Source organism: Brachyistius frenatus, unplaced genomic scaffold (assembly GCF_029030835.1).
Source record: "Brachyistius frenatus isolate BFR_SWC_R1_liver_20210118 unplaced genomic scaffold, ASM2903083v1 Contig_110, whole genome shotgun sequence".
In the NCBI taxonomy this organism is placed as follows: Eukaryota; Metazoa; Chordata; class Actinopteri; family Embiotocidae; genus Brachyistius; species Brachyistius frenatus.
In genome coordinates, this window is record NW_027210709.1 from 661,685 (window position 1) to 685,773 (window position 24,089).

Consider the following 24,089-nt stretch of genomic DNA (forward strand, 5'->3'; position numbering starts at 1 on the left):
TACATTTATTTTATAGTTGAACTGTACTGAATACTGATACAAAATATGTGATCAGCGTATTAAATATGATGCCTCATTAAATATTCACCTTATCAACTATAAATAAGGTATTTGAAATTAGCTAACCTCATGGTCTAGGGTGTAATATTAGCCTTAAAACAGCTTTGTGATGTCTTCTATGGTTCTGGAGGAGCTTTTGTCAAATTGTGAGAGTGACCCGGATGATGCTGGGCTTGCAGACTGCTCAGAACAGTGAAGTGAAGGTCAACAACTTTAGGACACAGAGTGTGAAAGAAATTGACCTTTACTCAAGAGGGAAAGTAAAAAGATGTGGTTTGCAACATGGTCCACTGCAGAGACGATGCTGGAATTTTGTTTCATCTATAGGTTTTGGTTCTTGCTTATAACTTGCTTTTCTAACTGTTTATTTGTTTTAATATCTCTTTAACAAAACAGCTCAATAAAAATGTAAATAACAAGCGAAAATATTATCAACATTTTATAATATATGTAAGTAAACAACATGTCACTTTAAAAGGGATAATAAGAGCTTTCACTTTGAAACTATTTTGCTAATATTTATGTAGCTACTTCTACTGAAGTAAAAGCAGTTTTGAGGTATTTCTTCTTTATTGTAGTAATTGCATTTGATGCTACTTTATACTTCCACTCAACAACATTTCAGAGGGAAGTATTGTATTTTCTGCTCCATTACATTTATTTGACAGCTTGAGTTACTTTTCAAATGAAGATATGACACAGTGGATTATATAACAAGCTCTTAAAATACATTACTGTTAAAGATTAAACCAGGGATTCCCAACCTCTAAGTCTTCTGACATCTTACAAACAGCACTGTGTAATGGGGTTCACATTTCAGATGTCTATGAGTTGTTAACAAATAGTGATTTTCCCTCTAAACTTCTCACATGGTTTCATTTGAATAAATGTTTAAATGATCCACTATCTCATCAAAAATATAAGAATTAAAAAACATTGTTTTGTCTTTCCTCTTGTTCCCCTGTATTGTTCTGACAACCTCTCAGATTTATCTGCTGTCACTGGATATAAAACTCTGGATATAAAACTCTATTAAAGTAGTTCAAACTAGCTCCACCTGCAGCAGCTACAACAGTAACATGCTGCTGACACACTGATGCTTCACTATTAATTACCTCATGGTGTCATAAATAATGATATAGGAGCCAGAGGGATCAAACGAGTACTTTTACTGCAATGCTTTAAGTACATTTTGCTGCTACTACTGAGGCAGTGTACTTTTAGTTAAGTTGGATTTTTCCATGCAGGACTTTTGACTTAAGGGTGAAATAATCACACATGTTGAAAGAAGTTAATGCATCTAACTCGGCATGTTAGGCTCGGTTTAATACAGCCCGACCTGGGACACCACGTTTGTGTTTACCCCCTGGATGACATACGAGTCTATGAACATGAGGTAAATCCAGCCCGTGTGAGGTTCTGGATCACGTGTGTACTGTCTGTCCGGGCAGAGGGGCAGCCCAGCCGCAGCAGCGGCACCACGGCTCCTCTGGGCGGACACTTCCACTCTAACCACCGCCTCTTTCTCCGACTGCACTGGGACAGACTTGTGTGCTTCAGCTTTTTTTTTTTTATTTATGAGCACCAGTCCACCCTCCAGGACTCCGCTAGGACGGTGGGACCGCGAAAAAGACGCGTGAAGACGACATGGGAAGCCCCGCGTACCCGAGATGACCGTCGGTTTGGTCCGAATAACCCCGTCTTTTTGTCGCCAGAGAGGGAAACTTAAAACAAGGCTTGTTTTTGGAGCCCCACCACCACCACCCTCACCCCCACCCCTCCTCTCTCCCCGTAGGATTTGATTCAAAGGCGAAAACCAAGATGGCCGCCGATTCCGTGCAGGTAGGAAAAGTTGACAACTGTTGCGAAAAGTGCGCAAACTTTATCCAAAGCCTCAGTTATAAGTTAGCGGACAGTTTTATTTCATTAAAAGTCGGCTCCCTGTGAGTCAGTGGTGTTGTATTAAAGTGCGAGGGTCCTCCGCTGGTTCCCAAAGGACTGTCTGGGAATGATCCATGGATTGAGGCCTGGGAAACATTTATCCAAACTAAACTTCTGAAGTATCCAAGTTTCTAGCCGGTGTTTTTGTGCGCAAGCTGGCGCGTAAATTAAGGTACACGTCCGTCGTTGCGGGACGTTTATCCGCCGGTGTTGCTGTAGTTCACGTCTGTTAACGTGCAGGTCTGGAGCCTCCCGTTAAAACTGTCTTATCTTTGTAAAGAGAAAACGGTTTGCTTTACGCAAAGTTTTCTTTTTCAACCAGACTGGCTGAACTTGCGGCTAAAAAAACCCACCAAAGCAGTCTGTAAATGTCTACTCTAACATACACGTGCGCATTTTTTTTTTTGCATTTTTTAAAATGTATTTTAAAAGGAGTAAATGAACATTAGTCCTGTTTCATTATCCTGTATGAACAGTAATGACTCACTGATCAATGTGGTTTCACTTGAGTGACGTCAGGCCTGTAATGCATCTTCCTCACACAGATATTAATGATTTGTGTCACAGCTCGTCCATACGGATCACTGTTTGGCCAGTTCCCATCCTCGGACTGTTTCACCAGTACCCTCCAAAATTCAGGGCTTAGCCTGAGAGCAGGCTGATTACTCCCACACTATCATTATTTATGTTGATAGGAAATATTGGGGGAGTAGTGGATACGAGATAACACTCGGGAGAAGTATTAGTTTACATTAAGGCTGGGAAATCTATTGATTCTGTATCAATACTGTGATATCAGATTATATATTGTCTTCGATTTTGGATATCATACTTTTGTGAAGTGACAGGTTTTTTTTCCTGGTTTGAAAAGCTACATAACAGTAAAAATGATCTGAGTTTCTTTACTTGCCAGACTTTTCAAGCGGTTCTATTATTTGTCTTTTCCACAATTAGCCATTACGTCCACATTACTGATGATTATTTATTAAATTTAAATATATTAGGTCAAAAACATATTGGTATTTGATTTTGTTTGTATCGCCCAGCCCTACTTTAAATGTGTCTTAATATATTCCCCCGGAGCTGCTGCAGACTGAAACTGATCACTGAGGTAAAGGGTGGTGATGGTCTGTTGTCATGTCAGCCCTGCTGGAGCTGAACCAGTATAATCACAATGTGGCTTTTTATTCTTAAAGTTAACATTTACTCAGGACAGCTAGTTTCTCTAATGTTTTATTAAGGTCATGCGTTGACTACTCAAACTAGTCGACAATATTTCCCAGTGTCGATTTACACAAATTGTCTGTTGTTTTTTTTTTTGTTTTGTTTTGTTAGGAAATGGTGGAAAATATTGACAAGTGTTTTTAACAAGTCCAGGGTGCTGCCTGAAATGTCTCGTTTTTTTCCTGACCAACGAGCCGCAACTAAAACATATTCAGTTTGTTATCATGTAGGACTAAAGCATTAAAAAAAATTCACATTTAAGAAGCTAGTCATTGAATTTCTGTACTTTTTCATGAATCGACCATAAGCATAGTTGACCATTTATTGTCTGTTAATTTATGGACTAACTTTTGCAGCTCTATGATTAGCAAAGTTGAATTTACACTATAGGACACTAAATCCCAATATAATAAATCATAATGCAATTTTATTTTATGTTGAATAGTCAGACTCCACAATACAGACATATCATACAGCCCTTTATAGGTGCAGAGAGACAGATTCATTTATATGTAGTATTATATAAGAATAGACATAAAAGACATGTCAGTAAGATATATCTCAAGGTTTTTTACACTTGATGGTAAAAAAATGTTAAATTGCCGTGCCAGTTCTTTTTAGCATTCAAATGCTAAATAATCTACAGGGAAAGCTGACACTGTATTTGTTCTGTTATGATTGCGTATATAGGTTATGACAGACAGTTAAAAACAACCGTCAGCACAAGATACGTTTTCTGTGTTGTTGTTTTTTTCGGTTTTTTAAATTTTTTTATTAGTATTTGAGGAATAGCAAAAGGACATTTAAAAACTTCTGATACTCGTGTCTTTACTATTAAAAGTTGTTTGTAGTTTATGTTTATCTTCGATGAGCTGAATCTAAATATCTAGCACTGCAGATCGGGAGTGGAACCAGCTTGAGTCAACAGGTGCTGCGGAGCAGTTCACCACTCGTTCTCCCTCCGTGACGACTTCACAGCTTCAGTTTTGCGGACACTTTCTTGTCCGAACAGCACAGAAGTGACCTTCAACAGCGTCTTCAAATGCACGACATTTCCTACAGTTTGGTCCTGGCTTGGTGTATGTGTGAGGCTTGCGTGAAGGTTGCACTTGTAGGATCTATGTTTATTAGCTTGTGTTGCTATTTGTGGCCACAGCAAAGCACCAGGCTGTTGTGGCTAATGCTCTGCAGCCAGCTGTGGGGTAAGATAGGCCGGGTGTCAGGTTGTCGGCGGAGACCGGCCTCGCACAGAAATGGAAAGGGCTTGCCTTTTTAAGCGTGAGCCTGGATAGTGGCCTCAACTTTTCCTTTGTCCTATTGTCTGAATGGGGCTCTTGTTGTTGGACTTGGAGCTTTTCAGGCTTAAAGAGCAAGTTAACCTGCTTAGACTTGAGATTCAGACCTTCTGTTTGCTTTTACCTCACGGTTTTCTTTCATGTCTCGGGCACCAAAAGAGGTCTTTAACAACGTCAGCATGTGTAGGTAACAGTTGCCTTACCTTCGTAAAAATAGTATCAGCTGTTTTTATGAAACGCAAGACCTAAATCATTCCCAGTTATAGCTATTCATTTTGTTGCGTTTATTTTGTAACGGTCCTTATTTGATCCATCATTTGTTATGTAATATTAAAAAAAAAATATTAGAAATAAAAAAGGGGGGTAGCTGCAAGGTTTAAGATCGTGTTTTCTTTTGTTGTTTGCCTTGAATATTTCACAGAGCCACACTGACCAGTCCACGTTCCCTCCATCTATCACAGACTGTACGCATTGTAGTATAAGTGGAAACATTTGCTTACAAATCTCTGCTTCGCTCTTTGAACCTACCAAGTGGTGAGTTCCCGGTTTGGTGTCACTCCCCTGACCAGGCGATAGATTCAAGCGGCAACAAATGAGAAGAGCCGTTACCGGTAAAAAGAGCAACTCGAGGAAGTATTGCAGCAGCAGAGAAACCAGAGGTGAAGCCAGTCCTGCAAGTGAGCGCCTGCTCTCTTTCTTTCTATGTAGTTCTTTTGTTTGATCTCAAATTAAAATGCAAGCCTTGAGGGTCTCGCAGCTGATTAATTTCCACCTTATCTGATCGGCCTTTCATGGATTTCCTCGCATTGTTACGCGGTAAAATAGGCCCGTTTGGGTGTCCCCTCTCATGCTATGCTCGTACGGCATTGGGCAAACACAGCTACAAATGCAAACAAGTTTTGCAGGGCAGTGAGCTGAAGAAGAGACAACCCCCTCGCCCCCGCCCATTCCCCCTCACCCTCCACCTCACGAGTTTTGACCTCCATTTTACCTATGAGTCATCGAGCAGCCTCTGGACCAGGATATGTGCAAACTATAGTTTCCTGTGAGGTGAATACCTATAGAGGAAAGTGGGGGTGTTTCACAAGGGGTTGGGGGAGGGAATGACTTGAGCCCGTGGAATTCCCTTATCTTACCAAACATGACGTACTTTCTCAACATAAATCTGTCAGTCAGAGCTCGAGGATATGATTTTAGGGTTTTCTCCAGGTAACTGTTCGGTTACTTAAATCCTGATGCAACTTGTGTCACGATCAATTAAGTTAGTTGGTGAAGGGCGTAATGGTAGCCCCTAAATAGGATGGTTTTTAACATGAGAAATAAGCCTCTTTATTTGGAGTTGAGGTGGATGTGCCCTTTTTCAGAAAAGAGGCAGAAAGACATAAAGCATTCTGGGAACCTTGTGAGGCCTGATGACCTCTTGCTTTTAAAAAGTAGCATAAAACTTTACCGCCATCTGCACTGACTCTTGAGCCCGATTTACTGTTTTAAATCTCCTTACAATTGTTGGGGTGTCGTCTCAGAGCTCCTCCACCACACTGCTTGCTTTCCAGGGGGGGGGGGGAGGCTGCAATGGACAGCCAGCGTTATGTTTTTAACTTGGGTTAATTTTAGACAGTCCTTTCCCCGGAGTGAGATTAGGTCCCGTTCTGGGCTGCTCTGACCTCATAGAGTGAGAAGCTAAGAGGGATTTGGCTGTCGCTGCTCAGACGGTTTATCTTCCCCCCCGTCCATGTCTATGGTCTGTGTGAGAAAGAAAGCGCGAAATGGGAGAGCTGGAAAAAAATCGGATGCTAGCGGAGTGATTGTGGCTTTAGACGGAGCCTCACCTGTGTGGCGGAGCCTCACCTGTGTGGCGGAGCATCCCATCACTTCCTCTTAGACAACAGAACTTCCCTGGAGTTCATGTGTTGACAGTTTAGCTGCTCAGCAGAACATGCACGGACTGATTTGTTCAACTGAACTACAGATGGAATTGGCTGAAAGCGAGGAAGTTGTGGTAAGGCAGAAATACTAGTAAAGTTTAGAGGTTCATGATGTCGACCTAATCCCTCTTTTAAACATCCTCTCCTCAGCCAGCGGTAATAACAGTAAACCGCTAAACCTAAGCAGACTGATTAAGTCTAAATGCATTTACCTGAAAATACTATTATCTTCTATATCAAAGCTGTGATGGGTTGAATGCAAGGCGACAGATTTAAGGGTAGTCACAGTGTTCTCATGCCGTTTTCTACACGTCATTACTGCTTGCTTTTATGAATGGGGGTAAGTCTATTTCCACGTACTTACAGCGACTTGACAACGTTTCAGGGTTCTGGCTCACTATTTACATGTTGTGCTGTTATCTGACACATTTGAGTAGTTGCATTTTACACTGATAATTATTCCAAAAAAAGGGAAAGGATGAAAACCAAAGTATATAAAGGTCAAGCTTTATGTTTTGGTTTTGCGGTTTGACTTGTTTGAGCAATGATGACTACTCGGTTGATGTTGGTATTTCATAGCTGTAAACTCGGCTTCAAATTTGATTAGAAAAAGATGTTTTCACACCAAAGAACTTGGATTGATAAGCAGTGTGTAATGAAATGGAAATACTGATTGTTTACAGTCTTCAGATGGTCACAGACATATTCTTTGATCAACTAGTGGCACTTCGCCATGTATTCATTTGACCTTTTAAAGCCGACGTATTCAGGAAGTGACTCCTAATCGCTCCTTATTTTAGGTGAGGGTTTTAGGGATGCAGGTCAATGGTGAGTGACAGCAGCGGTGAAAACAACATGTCCAGAAGCTAACTTAAGTTCAAACTACACCACTACACTGGACTGACACCAGGTTGGGCAGATGCTGTTTTCAGTGTAGTTAAGTCAGTACAACCTATCCGCACGCATTCGTTTAAAATGTTTTGAAAATCTTATTAAAAATAGGTCGTACTGTCATTGTTGCGATGAAACCCTGTCTGCACCTCCTCCTTTTGTCTAAAGGCTTCTTTACTGCTGTCATGAGCTGGCTCCCATGAGAAAATAGAAACGCATGCATGTTATGAGGCAATAGCTTCAGCTGTTTTGTAATGCTGCACTTTGATGCAGTGCTTCTTGAAAGGTTTCACATTGATAAGACCTGCTGGTCTCATGCTGCTCAAGAATGCCAGTGTACAGTCAGTTTGTTGAGTAAGTCGCTGACCTGTCTGTCCTCTCCTCCTTTTTCTCTACCATCCCTTTTTCCTCTTCCTTCTCCTCCTCCCTTGCTGACCTCCTCTAAATTACATTCCACTTCATTCCCTTATTGCCTCCTCCTCCTCCTCCTCGCCACCTCCTTGTGTCCTCCTCCAGGGGGATGCCAGGGGCCAGCTGGTGGCAGAGCGACTGGGTCTCGGACACAACCTGGACCTGTCTGACACCATGGTCCAACAGAAGCTGGATGAGATTAAGGAGCAGATCCGCCGTGAGATTCGCAAGGAGCTGAAGATCAAAGAAGGTGCCGAGAACCTGCGCAAGGTAAAATCACAGATTTTGTTTTACAGTAGACAGTTTTAATCTTAAAATAATTCTTAAGCAATTTAGTATTGTACATATAAAGGGGGTCAAACGTTATTAAAAATCCACTTCACCTGATTGTAGGACAGTCGTGCAGGACAAGTTTCAAACATACTGGATGATTGTAACATATTTTATCTTGCCTGGTGAAAGCCCCCGACTTTCATAGTCAGTGCCACGAGTTTATAGTTCTTGAGGTCAAGCCAACAAAGACATGATAAAACTCCTCCAGATGCTCAGAAGACATTGTACAGATGTTTTCATTGGCTGAGTAGTCGATCCCACGACTAATACACTCATATTTATGAATAAAATCAGCGTTAAATCATCATTTTCTCATGTCTTCTCCCTTCAGGTTACCACAGACAAGAAGAGCCTCGCTTACGTTGACAACATGCTGAAAAAATCCAACAAGAAGGTGGAGGAGCTTCACCAGGAGCTACAAGAACTTAACGCCCACATCGTGGTCAAAGACCCTGAAGAACTGCTAGGTAACTGCAGAAACACTGAAGCAGAGCAGCTCCACATTTACTAAAGATTAACGCAGGAGGACACAGTTGACTACACCACCAGACACGTATACCATAGTTGTACTTCTGCTCTTATACTCCAGCTTTAATGTTTGTATTTGAGCATTGTGGTGAAAGGCTGATTTATTTTTAGCAGAAGAAACTTAAAGAAAAGTCAGTCATTTCATGAGATGATTGACAGAAAAATATATTGCAACTATTTAGATCTGTAATTAACTGAGTAATCATTGGAGTCATTTTGTAAGCAGAAATACCTGAAATTTAATATATGACCTTAGAAGTTTCTGGGTTTTTGTGATTGTCTGGACAGAAAAGAAATTTGATTACGTTCTCATGGGACATAGGACAGTGTGTTGGGACATTTTTCACTATTTTCTAATGTTTAATATACCAAACAATTATTCAAATATTCAGCAGTTAAAGCAACAATGGAAATAAACAGTGGTTGCAACTTGAATTGGGGAATACATTCTTTTCATATTGTAATTTAGATATTGGCTTTAGCTTGGCTTGTTGCCATATTCACGTGATGGCTTCTTGTGGGTAGCCAAATGTATTATTAAACGCTGTATGTTTATCTTTGATTCTTCCCAGGTCAACCTGTTTGCCCGTTATTATCTCTGTGCAGCGTCTCTGTGCCAGACACTGATTTATAATAAATGCAAAGTATCACTGAGTAAATCATTTTGGCACCGTTGAGTCAGAACAACACGTGTGCGTATATATATATATATATATATATATATATATATATATACAAACACACACGCGTGCATGCACAGAGAGCCCGCTCAGTGTTTGGAGGTGAGTCATTCTCCAGAGGCTGATATTGTTGCATTCCACATTCCAGCGACACTTACAATGAGCGGTCGATTGTTCCTCTCCGAGGCCGTTGAAAGCTGCTCCTGTGCATTTCGTTGACAACAATGGAATCTGGACCCACAACAGCTGTGTGCGTTCAGCGTGGTTTTGTTACAGTAGTTGCCTTATGGTGTAGCCGTTGGTGGCAAATGTCCGGGTGAATTCAGGAAGAGAAGGAATGGTATTTGTCTGCCCGTTGCCATCACATTTCCCCGGTTGAGTTGACATTAGGAAGTAGATGAGGAGGATGTGTGTGTGTGGGGGTGTGTGTGTGTGTGTGTATGCTGGAGGAGGGAAGGGAGGTTGTCTTGGTAAATGGTTATCTTAAGTGGAAACAAATTTAGCCTGACTCCGTGACCTTCTATCTGGTGAACAAGAGCTTTCTTTTAAAGTGACGCGACGCCAGTGGAATGTCGCTGGCCATCGCAAAAACTGATGGAGAGAGACTGAATGCTGCTCGGCCTCCCAGACATGAGAGGACTTATGTTGAGCTCTCCAATCCGCGAGAGACAGTGCTGCTTTCCTGAATTAGTAGGAAGGAGTTGCTCTGCGAGGAGCCCGAGTGTGTTTTTGTTCCAGGGGAACGTTGACGGGCGCTCTGGTTATTCTCCACCGCTCAGCTGAGGCCAGAAATGGACCGACTCGCTCTCAGGCGCTGTCTGGGACCTGCAGCTCTGATGCAAGGTCACCAGGCAGGTTCCTCAGTCACATAGGATCTCAAGATCAGCAGCTGTCCAGTCCCAATCGGTTTTCCTCGCAGTCAGCAAGTCGCAGCTGAGCTACTCACGCCATGTTTAGGTCCGGGTCTCCCACTAATGATGTCATTGTTTAGAGAGTGTGTTTATTTCTCATTGCCTTCTCATCAGATGCAGATGGGGTTAATCTGAGGGAGGGTTCCCCTTGTCAGTTGTCCAGCAGTGACATCAGCCCTGCAGCTATTCAGTAGTTCAGTATCTGGTCCTACGGCCCAGCGTGGGCTGAACTGCACTGAGAAGAGGGGCGGGGGTCCTCGAATTATTGGCTCGATGTGACCTCAACAAAACCACACCCCCTGAAACAGAGAGGAAAGCCCCTAACGTAGACTAGACGACATATGCATTACTGCTACACTTTTCTAATTAGTTTCACTATTGAGTTTCCTCAATTATACAATACAAAACTTCCAAACTAAGAAATCAGTTTTGCCCCGAGCCCCCATGAGAGTCTCACCTTGCTCTGCAGGCTTTTCCGCTGATACGTGCCCACTCTGTTTTTCCTGTCTAGCCCTGCCCCCCTCTGTGTGTGTGTGTGTGTGTGTGCGTGCGTGCGTGCGTGTGTGCGTGAGAAAAGGGCAGCTCTGGGATGACCAGCATCCTCCCCTCCTGCCCTTTAACAGAAACCGCATCAGCAGCGATGTTCTCTCAGCTCATTAAGGGTCATTAGATAAGTCATTGAGACTTTCCGTTCAAAGAATCACATGCTTCCCTTTTGCCTGTATCCCCCAGGTGTTCAAAGGAATCATTAGACAGTGTTTGGATAAAACATTCAGAGTGAATGATTCACGGACCCGCCTGCCGGTTATTCTTATCAGTATCTGCCGCATCAGAACTGAACTGATTTTCTTTACCCCTGTTCTGTTACTTTTGGGGTCACTTAGACAAACTCAAGACACCTTGAGAGTATGTCTTGCATCATGTGACTTGTCTGTGTCTCGGGACATTGAAATGATAAGAGAAGGGAACTGAGCCGAGACTTGAAGCTACAAACATAATAGGCTCACATGTTGAAGGTCCAAGTGACAAATCGATGACAACATACTGCGAAACTGAACTAACAAGTCAAGTCAGGAGAAGTCGGGCAGGTTTGTTTTGCCCACCTCGTGCGTGCGTGCGTGCATGTGTGTGTGTGTGTGTGTGTGTGTACATCTATCTATATATCTATATCTATATATAGATACATACATTGCTATGTGCTGCAGTCATCAGGGAGGGATTTTCTCTTCGAATCCAGACATGAAAAACACAAACACCAAAACAGTGAGCTTATCCCCCAGACTTCTGGTCCGGCTCTGAGGGTAAAAGGCACGTGTTCACTTTGTGTGTGTGATGTTTTCTGTCTTTTGGTTTATGTGTGAACGTATTACCGATTCAAATGTCCACACAATGTATGGACACGGTAGCGCTGCATATTTTGGGCTGCCCGTGGGATCTGGACCACAAAGTTGAAAAGATATCAACATGTTTTTTTTAGAATTGACATTCTCATGGATTTGTCTTCATGTTTACTCTGCATGTACTTTAATGACACTGTAGTACGGATAATTGTGTGCAAGTTGACACATGTGTTTCGTTGTTTGAATTACCTATAATAGAGATGGCCGCAGGGGTTTCCCTGTGCGGTTGCCGTTGGAGCAGAACCGACTGCACTGGAGAAGCAGTGAGATGACAGAAAGCTCCTTTCATTTAGAAGTGACTGCCCTCGTAATTACAGCTCCTGATCGTCACATCATTAAACAAAGTCAAATTCAAGTTAAACTGAACATTTGTTCTTTCCGTCTTAAGTTTTTATGGGTTGCAATCACATGTTTATTTTTTCTGAGTCTGCATAGTGAAGCAAAAAGTCGCGCTTTAATGTCGTTGACTTGTGTAGTACTTTTTGTTGAGCGAGTCAAAAGGAGTCTTGTCCTAACAAACTGCATCACATTACAAACAGCAGGCCTCTCTGGCGACATTATGTGTCGACTGAAGTCGCTACCTGACGAGCTTTTGGAAGCGAAGTCATTGAGCAGAGCTGCACGACTGTTTAGCTGACTTCAAAACGGAGGGCGGCCAAAAGTAGCGCCTGCGTGCTCAGACTGTTGGTGTATATTTGTGACAAAACTTGAGTCGCATATATGGAGTCACGTATCTGAGATTGTTTCCAAAAAGCCATACGATGCTAACCTGTCCTTTTCTACTTTTTTTTTTCTTTACCCAGAATGCCCTTTGACCCCAGATACCCCGAACAGCGAGGCAAGAATGTGCACCAGCAGCAGCCGCCTGGCCGCCCTGAAACGGCAAAATGACATTGAGCTGAAGGTCAAACAGGGCGCCGAGAATATGATTCAGATGTACTCCAACGGGTCCTCCAAGGTAGGCACGGGGGAGGACGGTTCACCTGACATTCAGGTTTTTAGCAGCTTTCTGTCATGCTGCCAAGGGTGGAAAGTAAGGCACATCAGTTCAACTTTATTTAATGAGTACATCCAGTTTCACACAGCTGGGTCTTTCTTCTGTAGGTTTTGGCATCAGTCCTATCAGTAAAAATAACATTGTACTCAACATAGTGATTGATACCATCTTGGAGCCAAAATTTATTTCGCAAGAATATAGGACTAAACACGCGGTGCGTTTCTTTACAGTCACAGGGTGTGCTCCAAATCAACTGAGCTTGGTGGACTTAGATTAAACCTCATTTCAATTCGACACACAAATTGACATAATGCTACTTATGGCAGCTTGAAACAATTCCTGCGTGAGGGAAGTAAGCAAAGAACAACACCACATGGAGCAACAGCATGGTCAGTTTTCACAACTTGAAAAGGTCCCCCAAGTGTTTTTGCCAACATGTTAAAATAAAAAAGACGAGACAGAAGTTCACCAAAGCATCTCCAATACTTGTTGCATTTTGATAATCAGCTGTTAGAGCCCATCTTCCCACCAACAAGCTGCACACTGGCAGGATGAGAAGGAAGCACAGCCACAGTTTTAGACACTGATCCAACATTTACCTGCTGTAGTTGTCATATTCACGTATCTTCCTGTGATGATCACGTGACTTTTGAGTGTGCTCAGTCCAAATAAAGTGGTTTAGATAATCAGGTTTATCTAAACTTGGACTGCGTGATATAATCATCTTTGAAGATCTCAACTGTTACTTTGATGAAAACAATTTTATTAAAACATGAACTATTTGAAATGCGCACAAATGCTTTAATCACTGTCTTAGTTAGATCTGATCCCCTCCAGCCCTATCATTGAATTGTTCTTACATGACCGAGGATCCAGATGTATTTTAACAGCTCAGAGGTGAGCCTGTCTGACATGGTCTTCAACATGCTTCCCGCAACTGAATTCACTTTATTGGCCCCCACTGGAAATCCTTCATTCTTCATCATGCAAATCTCACTCGAGCAAATGCTAAGACTCGGTACTTAATCTTAGTATCGGTTTAGTCCTTATCACCACTTAGTGTACCACAGGTTGTGAAGGATTCCAGATTCCCAATCACAGGTGTTTCGGCTGCTTCAGGTAGAGTGTTTGCAGAAAGGTACCGTGAGCATTATACGTTTCTGTGAATGAATGTATGAGCAGGTCCACTGCTAGTTGTGAAAGCAGCCTGCAACATGGCAGGTTTGCTTTGACGGCTCCGCTGTAGGGAAGGAGAGAACATGAGAAGGCACTGACACATACTGTGTGTCATGTGCACCGCTGTTTGTTCACCGAGCTCTTACAGTCCTTGTGTCTCCTCTAATGCTCGGGGTGAGACCAACTATAATTTAGTTGGAAGGTGTTTGTAAGTCAGCAGGACTGGTAATAACAAGCTGGAGCGCAGAGCTGCTCATGTTCATCTGGACTCTTGTGTCAGTCAGTAACAAATGAAACCACTTTGGAGTAGGTGGTTTAGTGCAGTGTACGGTTTCATTGGAGTCATCTGTTCTTTGCCTTTCTGCATTTCATTATACGTTTCTGTGATTGTATGAGGTGGAATTCAATGTAGTGTTGAGCAACTGAATTCTCCACGAATTCAAAAAGTAGGCTCTCTGGCTTTCCTACCAAGAGTTTAGAGGATTGATCTCATGTCTGTACTGTCAATACAAAGCTACAGTTGGCTGCCAGTTCACTCAGCTTTACATACAGACTGGAAACAGCGCAGACAGCTAGCCTGGCCATGTGCAGGTGTTCAAATCTGCCTAATAGCAACTCTAAAGATTGTTAATTAACCAATTGCAACTTTTCTTTCATCTGTACTAAAGGATGTAAAAACGGCAGTTGTGTTGTTGTTTTTTTTATTGGGGTGCTGCAAATGTTTCTTGGTCAAAGAAAGTCCTGCACAGAAACCTAAAAGAAAACTTTACTGAGATGAAATGAATTGCTTTGAAAGTATTTGACATAAAGATTTAAAGTAACAATAAATTGTCAAAGCTACATCCCTGAATCAAATCATTGCATCCTCTCAAAAATGTGATGTGATAGAAATTTGTGCTGATGTGTGACTAGTTTTAAAGTTATTAACTCACTAGGATTTCCAGTCAATATCATAATTAGAATTTGGGAATTTGGTCTAAATTGGACTCTAAAGTCGGCCAGACGTCCCCCAACAAGATGTAAAAGGTCTTTTTTTTTGTGTGTGTCCAAGTGAATGTAGTTTTAAAACACAAGTCCTGGCAGAGTCTTACTGTGTAACTGTAGTACAGTAAAGGGGACTGTCACCTGACTCCCTCTGTTTCTCTGGCTGGAGGGGGTCACAATGTTTTGTAAGTGACCTCCCCCGGTCAGACGGCCGGGCCGGCCGGCCAGCCAGCCAGACGGCCGGATGGCCAGACAGACAGACAGACTGACAGACAGGGGCACCTTCCAGTTGGAAATAGTCCCCTCTGATGTCAGAGAGGAAATGCCTGCTGGACAGAGGGCTTTCCTGCATGCAACGCCGCCAACAGCCAGGATTTAAACTTCACCGGAATTCAGGGTGGAGTTTGATTACGCCACTGTGTGTGTGTGTGTGTGTGTGTGTGTGTGTGTGTGTGTGTGTGTGTGTGTGTGTGTGTGTGTGTGTGTGTGTGTGTGTGTGTGTGTGTGTGTGTGTGTGTGTGTGTGTGTGTGTGTGTGTGTGTGCGTGTGTGTGTGTGTGTGTGTGCGTATTTGCACGTATGAGAAGTTCAGCACACAATGAAATTCCACTTTCTTTTTTGGTGAATAACATTTTCCATGTGGTCACTTGTACTTCAGCTCCAATTAAGGGCATGAATCACGGCTGTTTGTGTTACATGGTCACAACAACAAAACACAATCAGTGATGAGGGTGGGCGTGCATTTAGGGTCATGTGTAAAGTCCTGATGTCCACAGTTTTATGAAGACAAAACAATATCAATGCCTTTGATTCAGTCATTCATGTATTGTGACATAAAGCGCTCGGTGGTTGTTTCATTTCTAATTTTCCCCCGTAGGATCGTAAGTTACTAGCGACCGCCCAGCAGATGCTTCAGGACAGCAAGACGAAGATCGAGTTCATCCGGATGCAGATCCTCAAGGCCAGCCAGACCAGCGAGCTGAGCTTCGAGAGCAACGATGTGATGGGTGAGTAAAATTCGGAGGAGAAACGGACACAAACTCGCACACAAAGTTTATGGAGAGCCGTGTATCAAAGTAAAGAATAACGTCCTCGTCCTCCAGACAAGCCAATCATCAGCCCATTAGACCTGCGGGTGGAGGAGCTGTGTCACCACGCCAAGATCGAGTCGGCCGTGGCCGAGGGAGCCAAGAACGTCATGAAACTCCTGGGCTCTGGAAAGGTCACAGAAAAGAGAGCCCATTCAGAGGTACACCGATGCTTATAAGTATGACTGTGTAAAAAAAAAAAAAAAAAAAAAAAATCATCTGCACCGTTCAGTTTCAGTAGTGATTCAATACAAAACAAGATTCCCAGTTTTATAGACTTCAAATAAAACGGTTCGCCGCACTGCTGCCGTGCTCTCCGAAAGTGAAGTAGATGCCTGCAATAGATGTTTCTTCCTCTTTCCGTCTTCATCCAACTCATTTCTCCCTCCTCTCCTTCTCTTCTCACCTTCCTCAGGCTCAGGCTCGTTTTAATGAGTCCAGTCAGAAGCTGGATCTCTTGCGATACTCCCTGGAGCAGCGCCTCAACGAGTTGCCTAAAAACCACCCTCGCAGCGTCAGCATCATAGAAGAGTTGTCCCTGCTGTCCTCACCGGCCCTCAGTCCCAGATCCAGTATCATCTCCACACAGAACCAGTACAGCACCGTGACCAAACCTGCGGCCCTCACAGGTGACTGGACCGAACAGATAGAGATGGTTACTCTAAACTAGGCACATCTAAACTCTACGCTCCGCTCTCTCTCTCTCTCTCTCTCTCTCTCTCTCTCTCTCTCTCTCTCTCTCTCTCTCTCTCCCAGACGAACTTCATTGTTATTTACATGAGGACACAGAACAACAGCACTATTGCTGGTTTTGGTGTTTTATTTTCCATCTTGTGCTTCTACCACAGCCTTTCTTTAGTCATCCTGTTTCTCTTTGTCTTTCGATTAAAGTGCACCAATAAATGACTGGTTGGCTCTCGCAGGTCTGACTGGTTTGTAACTATCATAACGCTGCTCTGTGAAGAATGGGAACGTCTGTATAACAGGACAGGTTTTGTAATATGGATGTGTACTGTCCCCCACCACCTCCCCCTCCCTTCACCTCCAGGCAAGTTAGACGTCAGGCTCATGGGCTGCCAGGACCTTCTGGAAAATGTTCCTGGTCGTTCCAAAGCTGCATCTGTCCCCCTGCCTGGCTTGAGCCCCAGCGAGACGCGCTCATCCTTCATTAGCCGAGCAAACCGAAACCGCGGCGTGAGCTCAAGGAACCTGACGAAGAGCGAGGAGCTTTCCAGTAAGAACATCTGAACCGAGTCTAAATATTTAAGGAAAGACTCGCATAAACAAAACTAATTATGTGACTACATAAAGTATCAACAACAACGCCAAATAAATCACAGCTGGAAGTGTAATATCAGTCAAATGAAACCTCGTCTTTTAATACCAGCTGGATTACAGTCACAATTCGGGCACGTTTGATAATTCAGTGCTTTTTGCTCAGATGAGATCAGCGCCGTGTTGAAGCTGGACAACACAGGAGTTGGACAGACGAGCTGGAGGTCGGTCAGCAACCAGGCCTGGGATCGGAAGTTTACATTGAACCTTGACCGGGTAACGCACGCACACGCACGCACATTTCGGCCCTTGACATACACTTGTGCTGTTGACTCCGTGTCGTGTTTATGCAGCACAGTCGGGTGTGTTTCACATCTGCTTGTTTGTGTTGGTGTGTTTCCGTGTCCTGCAGTCCCGTGAGCTGGAGATCTCTGTGTACTGGCGTGACTGGCGTTCACTCTGCGCTGTCAAGTTCCTGCGGCTCGAGGACTTCTTGGACAACCAGCGTCATGGGATGTGTCTGTACCTGGAGCCACAGGGGATGCTGTTTGCTGAGGTGCACACACACACACACACACACACACACACACACACACACACACACACACATACACACACACACACACACACACACACACACACACACACACACACACACACACACACACACACACACACATACACACACACGTATACACATACACACATAGGTCCCCACAGTTGTGAGGTCTGGCCTAAATGTCCTCAAAATATGGGTTTGTCTTCATAATATTTTTAAAGTAACAGTGCCTATAGAAAAACACACACACACACACACACACACACACACACACACCAAGTAGTTTGATTCCATAGAAGGCCGTTAAGTATTTTGATGTTGCTCATCACATTTAAACAACATATGACCCGTTATGGACATGGAGAGGAATATATTATATTGGTGTGTGTCGGTTCATGTCACTGTGTGTATTATTAAATGATCAAAGCTAACCTTTTAGCAATACATCCATCCACTTTTTATTGGATGGATGTAGGGTTAGGGTTATTATGTACCATTATTATTATTATTATTTGGTACCATTATTATTATGTACCATTATTATTTGGTACCATTATTATTATGTACCATTATTATTTGGTACCATTATTATTATGTACAATTATTATTATTATGTACCATTATTCCCAACCTAATTTACAGACATTTGTTCTGCAATATATTTGCTCTCCTTTATATCTTTGAGGCCATAAACAATCACTCATACTCTTCAACTCCCCCCTTAGCTGTATATTCATTTTTCTGTTATTGTGACAGCACATCTACTAATGTTTCTACATACTCGCACGTTCACATCGGCACAGTTCTCCTTTAATTACACAGATTTGTCCCGCTCGTCTTGTTTTCTAAATGTTCCTGTTGTGACTTCTCTCCAGGTAACATTTTTCAACCCTGTTATTGAGAGACGACCGAAGTTGCAAAGACAAAAGAAGATTTTCTCCAAACAGCAAGGTGAGTCATCGCTGTCTACACTTTATTTCAAGGTGTACTGTTGGGATCTTCAGGCAGGCCTGAGGACAACTTGCTTACGCCGTGTGTCTAATTATATTAACATCCAGTCGTTAGGTGACTGAAAACGGATTATGCAACAGTTTCTTCTGCTCCGGTAGTTTACCTCTGCACCTTTTCTTCACCTCTCTTCATGTCTGTTTGACTTCGTCCCGACCAGGTAAGACTTTCCTGCGAGCCCCTCAGATGAACATTAACGTCGCTACGTGGGGCCGCCTGGTGAGGAGAGCCATACCGACCGTCAGCACCAACTCGTTCAGCCCGCAGGCAGCTGAGACTGGACCCAGCAGCCTGCCGGGTTCCCCCACGCCCAGCAGGTACGCAAACACACGCACAGCGAAGACATTACAAGGTTGCTGTCATCTCACGCCGAAGCTATGAAAAGGACAGACTGCTCAAACACAAGATAGAAGTGAGCCATTGAGAAGTGTTTGGTAGTTTCTAGCTGTACCTCTTGTCCTTCCGCAGCGACCCGCTGGTCACCAAGCTGGACTTCGACAAAGAGCCCATACCGGGACCCAAACATTACCCGGCCCCCGACGACATCCGGGAACCGCTGGTGCCGCACAAGCTGCCCGACAAGGAGGAAGTACAGGTACGGTGGCGTTCGAGGAATCGCAAGTATTGCGGATAAGGTGACGATGAACTGATGTGATCACAGATGCAGGAGTGACAGCAGCTGAGCTCTTTTGGAGTTTCGGTCATGCAGGTGGGCGTCACGCTCTCTGTTCAAAACATCCTGGAGAGATTAAAACAAGTGTGTGAGAAAGTATGCAGAAGAAAAGCTGAGCGGTTTGTTTTAAAGGGAGAGAAATTTGACTTTTGAGAGCGGTCTTCTAATAAAATGCTTGTTAGCCATGTTAAATAAATGTAAATTAAAAGGATTTTTGTTCCAATTAAATGCGCGGTATTAAATGTTTTTAATTTAATGTAAAAGTCTGACAGTTGTTTATTGTGTACCTGCAGAGGAACACATTGATTATTGAAGACCAAATCATATTGTGAATATTGGGACACACGGATATAGATAAAAAAAAAAAAAAATGTGTGATCGATCATGTCATTCCTTTTATTTATTTTTTTTTTTAGGCCACGCCCAAACAGTTTGACTCACTGACTGTCTTTGTCTCACACGTGTTCTTCTGTCCTCCCGTGTCTCCTCGCTGCAGGACGCACTCGCCTCGTTCGACTTCCTCAACATGAGGAACAGCATGGGGATGAAGGCCGACTTGGACGGCGTGGTGGAGCAGGAGATCCAGCACCCGGACCTGGAGCTCACCGCCTACCAGAAAGACGCAGACATCAGGTAGGAGGACCAGAGTGAGAGCGAAGCGTCACTAATGTGGACAGACTATAAATAACGCTGATGGCGCAGCCCGCCACCATTTTTGTTGTTGTTGTTGACATCTGTTCACGTCTGTGGATTGTCATGCTGTGACATGCTGTCTGAAGCAAGCGAGCAGTGCTGGAGTTACACAGGTGTCAACACTGCCCCCTGCCTTCGACTCTTCTTCTTTCAATTGCACCTTCACGCCGCTCTCGTTTTAGAAACGCCAGCTTCACGCAGGCTGGTTTACACACGGTTGAACTGACGAACGCGCTGATTTCTTTTCCAGGGAAGAAGAGCAGTTCCACTTCAGTCTCCAAGACTTCAAGTGCGTGGCGGTGCTCGGACGCGGTCACTTCGGAAAGGTGCGTTTCGTTTGATCGGCCAACGCGGTTCCACCCGACGATAAGCTCTCTTTCGCCTGTAGACGCCAGACACTGGTGATGTCGTCAAGCAGCTCGTTTTAATCTGACTGACTTAACATGCTGTTTATGTTTACGATGAGCGTCGTAAACTGTAATTTGAGGCAGAAAGTTGAAGTCTGAAGTGTTCTGTTTTTTTTTTTTTGTTTTGTTTTTTTGCCTGCAGGTGCTGTTAGCAGAATATAAAAGCACAGGAGAGATGTTTGCCATCAAAGCTCTGAAGAAAGGAGACATCGTGGCTCGCGACGAGGTCGACAGGTGAACATTTTAAAACGGCTGTCCGGACTGCAACTGAAAATATTACAGATTAACGGAAAAAGATCAGGTGTTGATGCGAGTTCACATTTGGGCGACCCGTGTCGCTTCCTTCTCTCGTTGTCAGCCTGATGTGCGAGAAGAGGATTTTTGAGACGGTCAACAGCGTCCGCCACCCGTTCCTGGTCAACCTGTTTGCGTGCTTCCAGACGCAGGAGCACGTTTGTTTCGTCATGGAGTACGCGGCGGGGGGCGACCTGATGATGCACATCCACGCTGATGTTTTCTCCGAGCCCAGGGCCATGTGAGTCGCCGCAGCTTCCGGGACTGTTCATTCTCCCGGTACATTGTTTGAATGCCACTTTCTCCCCAGGTGATCAAACTAATTGGGACCACGTCGGATGTTTCTGATTGCCTGATGGGTTCCTTTTAGCGTTTGTGGTCGGACATTATTTTCATATTTGAGTTTAAGTGGGATTAAAAGGCCTCTCTTGTTCTGGTTTGTGTTTGGAAACAGTTTATTTCAGGGGCCTTTCAAAACGGGCTTTAAAATTGGCTATTAAAAGGTATTTATAGTATTTAGTGCTCGTGTTTCCTCTGTGTGCAAGTGTGGTGATCAAACTTGGTGAATCCCCTCTCTGGGTTCTTCTGTGCTGTATGTTCTTCAGTAAAAATCCACGTCACCTGATCAGCTGTGTTTTGTATCTTTGCAGATTTTATGCAGCCTGCGTTGTGTTGGGATTACAGTTTTTACATGACCATAAGATTGTGTACAGGTAAAGTCTGACATATTCTAACAGAAATCATTTTCCTTTGAAGCATCTGTACCCCGACAATAAAATGTATTCTTTTGAATGGCACTGTGCAGAGATTTAAAGCTGGATAATCTGCTCCTGGACACAGAGGGCTACGTAAAGATCGCTGACTTTGGCCTTTGCAAAGAAGGTAAAATGGAAGATGACGTCAAATTAAAAGCTTCAGACTTCGGCCGTTGCAAAGAATCAGTACTTTGTTTTTTTTGTTGTTTTTTTGAAAGACAGTGACTTCTGAGTTTATTTTGAAGGATTAAAAAAAAAGACGCATCATATGACTGAGATGTTTCCTGTTCAGTTTTTGCCGTAGACTTCAGTTTGCATGTTGCACCATCAGCCTCCTCATGTTTTCTGTCTATATTTACTCTGCATGTTGCTTAGAAAAGGCCAAATTGTCAAATAGAAAAGGCTCCTTTATTTTTTTTTTTTTTTTTTTTTTTTAATATTCTCAATACATCAGATATTAATGTGGCCGAACAAGGACGGAAAGTGATTTGGTTTCCAGACTGAACGGTCTTCCGTGTTGTTTTCAGGAATGGGCTTCAGGGACCGCACCAGCACGTTTTGTGGCACGCCGGAGTTTTTAGCTCCGGAGGTTTTAACCGAGACGTCGTACACTCGAGCTGTGGACTGGTGGGGGCTCGGCGTCCTCATCTTCGAGATGCTGGTCGGAGAGGTGAGCGCAGGTTTCATCAAGTGATCTGCAGCCGATCACTCGTCGACGCACGTTCTGAAGCAATCTGACCGGGAGTCACTCCAACATCCGTCACGTCTTCCATCTTTTCCGTCCGGTCTCTTTTCAGTCTCCTTTTCCTGGCGACGATGAGGAGGAAGTGTTTGACAGCATCGTCAACGACGAAGTCCGCTATCCACGGTTCCTCTCGACTGAGGCCATCTCCATCATGAGGAGGGTGTGTACACGGATGTAGAACAAAGGGATCGCTCCCGTAAAAAGTGCAAATTGTGCTTGTTTTTTTTTGTCCCCCCTCCTCACGAATCCCATCAGTAAAGTGAAAGCGGTGTTTGTTCCTGGGAGTTTTTTTTTTTTTTTTTAATCAGTTTGATATTTATTTTATCACATGCTTCTCTTTGTGCTCAGCTTTTGAGGCGGAGTCCAGAACGTCGTCTGGGAGCAGGAGAAAGGGACGCAGAGGAGGTTAAGAAACATCTATTCTTCAGGGTAAGAAACAAAAAGGAAATCGCCTCCTAATAATTCTACGAATTCAAAATCCAAACACTGATGTTCCCGTCTCCCGTCTCCGGGCAGAACATGGATTGGAACGGGCTTTTGGCCAAGAAGGTGAAGCCGCCGTTCGTGCCGACCATCCAGGGCACCAACGACGTCAGTAACTTCGACGACGAATTTACCTCAGAGGCTCCGATCTTAACCCCGCCCAGGGAACCCCGAGCGCTGAGCTCCGAGGAGCAGAACATGTTCTCTGACTTCGATTACATCGCTGACTGGTGTTAGCTTCATCTGAACCCCCTCCAGACACACACACACGCGCGCGCACACACACACACACACACACACACACACTGTGAACCAACAAAGCGCAGCAATGACTGTAGCTCACACCTTTTTAAAAAAAAAACTCTCCTCTTCCCTGCCCAAAATGTCGAGGAGGAGAAATGGACGTGGCTCCCCGAGCCTTCGGACAAAACTCTGTGCCATTGAGAAGAAAGTCCAGATGCCTCCTGAGGACCCCCACCTATTTTTTTTTTTAATCCACATGAAGAACTTCTTTTTGTTTGTTTTTTTTAAGAAAAAGAAAACAAACGAAATGGTGTCGTTGGAGAGTGAAGGAGGAGGAGGGGCGTCCTCCTGCACAGATCGTCGTCGTCGTTGTGTCCGTTGTCTGACCACTGAGAATGTTTTTCATACGAACTCTTGAGAAGACGGCAACATCACAATCACGTTTATTCAGTGTCACCGTCTTCAGCTTTTTTGACCTGTACAGATTATATTCGGTCGTATATTTTATTGTTTATTGTCTCTGTGCTCGTAAAGCCCTCGCCACAGCTTCCGTTTCTCTCACTGTAACGCTGCGCTACGATCAGGTCTCAAACCGGCGTTCAGTGAAGTCATGAGTGCTCAAAGCATCGTCACCAGCTACAACAAACATCTTGACTACTACTGCTGCGTCCCCACTTGAAAACCAAGTAAAAGTCTAAACACTACATTTCCTTTTGGGTCCACTGACCCAGTCTTCGTGCGCTATCAGTTTAACACCTCCTCCTTCTCCTCTTCTTCCTCTTGCTCCTCCTCCTCCTCCTCACCTGAAGGCAGCATGTAAGACCTCACACTCTAATACTAAACAGCAGTTTATCCAGTGTTACTGCCACATAAACTGGTAAATTAATCGCCATTAATGTGGAAATGAGTTGATTTAAAAGGCCTTTCGGCCAGAAGAAATAATATGAGATTCTCTGATACCCTCTAGTGGCTGTTTAGTGAAGTGCTGCATGACTTTACAGCATCTTTTTGAGCAACAAGATCAAACTTTTAACATTAAATTCTGTCTGTTCAGGTGGATTTCAGTTGTTTTCTGGGATTTTCATTCCTCGGCGAACAGCCGGTTGTGGTG

General features: G+C 43.7%; 1 protein-coding gene across 2 annotated transcripts; it reads left to right on the forward strand.

The window, feature by feature from the left end:
- Positions 1-1,526: 1,526 nt before the first annotated feature.
- On the forward strand, positions 1,527-23,019 carry pkn2a (protein kinase N2a). Of its 2 annotated transcripts, none has more exons than XM_069712520.1 (23): positions 1,527-1,902; positions 7,853-8,017; positions 8,412-8,547; positions 12,403-12,557; positions 15,633-15,762; positions 15,859-16,004; positions 16,259-16,472; positions 16,892-17,077; positions 17,285-17,394; positions 17,531-17,674; positions 18,553-18,628; positions 18,846-19,002; positions 19,154-19,280; positions 19,855-19,991; positions 20,302-20,377; positions 20,601-20,692; positions 20,817-20,993; positions 21,403-21,465; positions 21,558-21,634; positions 22,035-22,177; positions 22,305-22,412; positions 22,601-22,681; positions 22,769-23,019. In XM_069712520.1, exons 1-23 carry the CDS (start codon positions 1,882-1,884, stop codon positions 22,970-22,972), a joined length of 2,925 nt encoding a protein of 974 aa, XP_069568621.1. In that variant the 5' UTR covers positions 1,527-1,881; the 3' UTR covers positions 22,973-23,019. The 2 variants fall into 2 exon arrangements, with proteins under 2 accessions (XP_069568621.1, XP_069568620.1); XM_069712519.1 differs by lacking the exon at positions 1,527-1,902 and adding an exon at positions 6,501-6,519.
- The last annotated feature ends 1,070 nt before the right edge of the window (positions 23,020-24,089 follow it).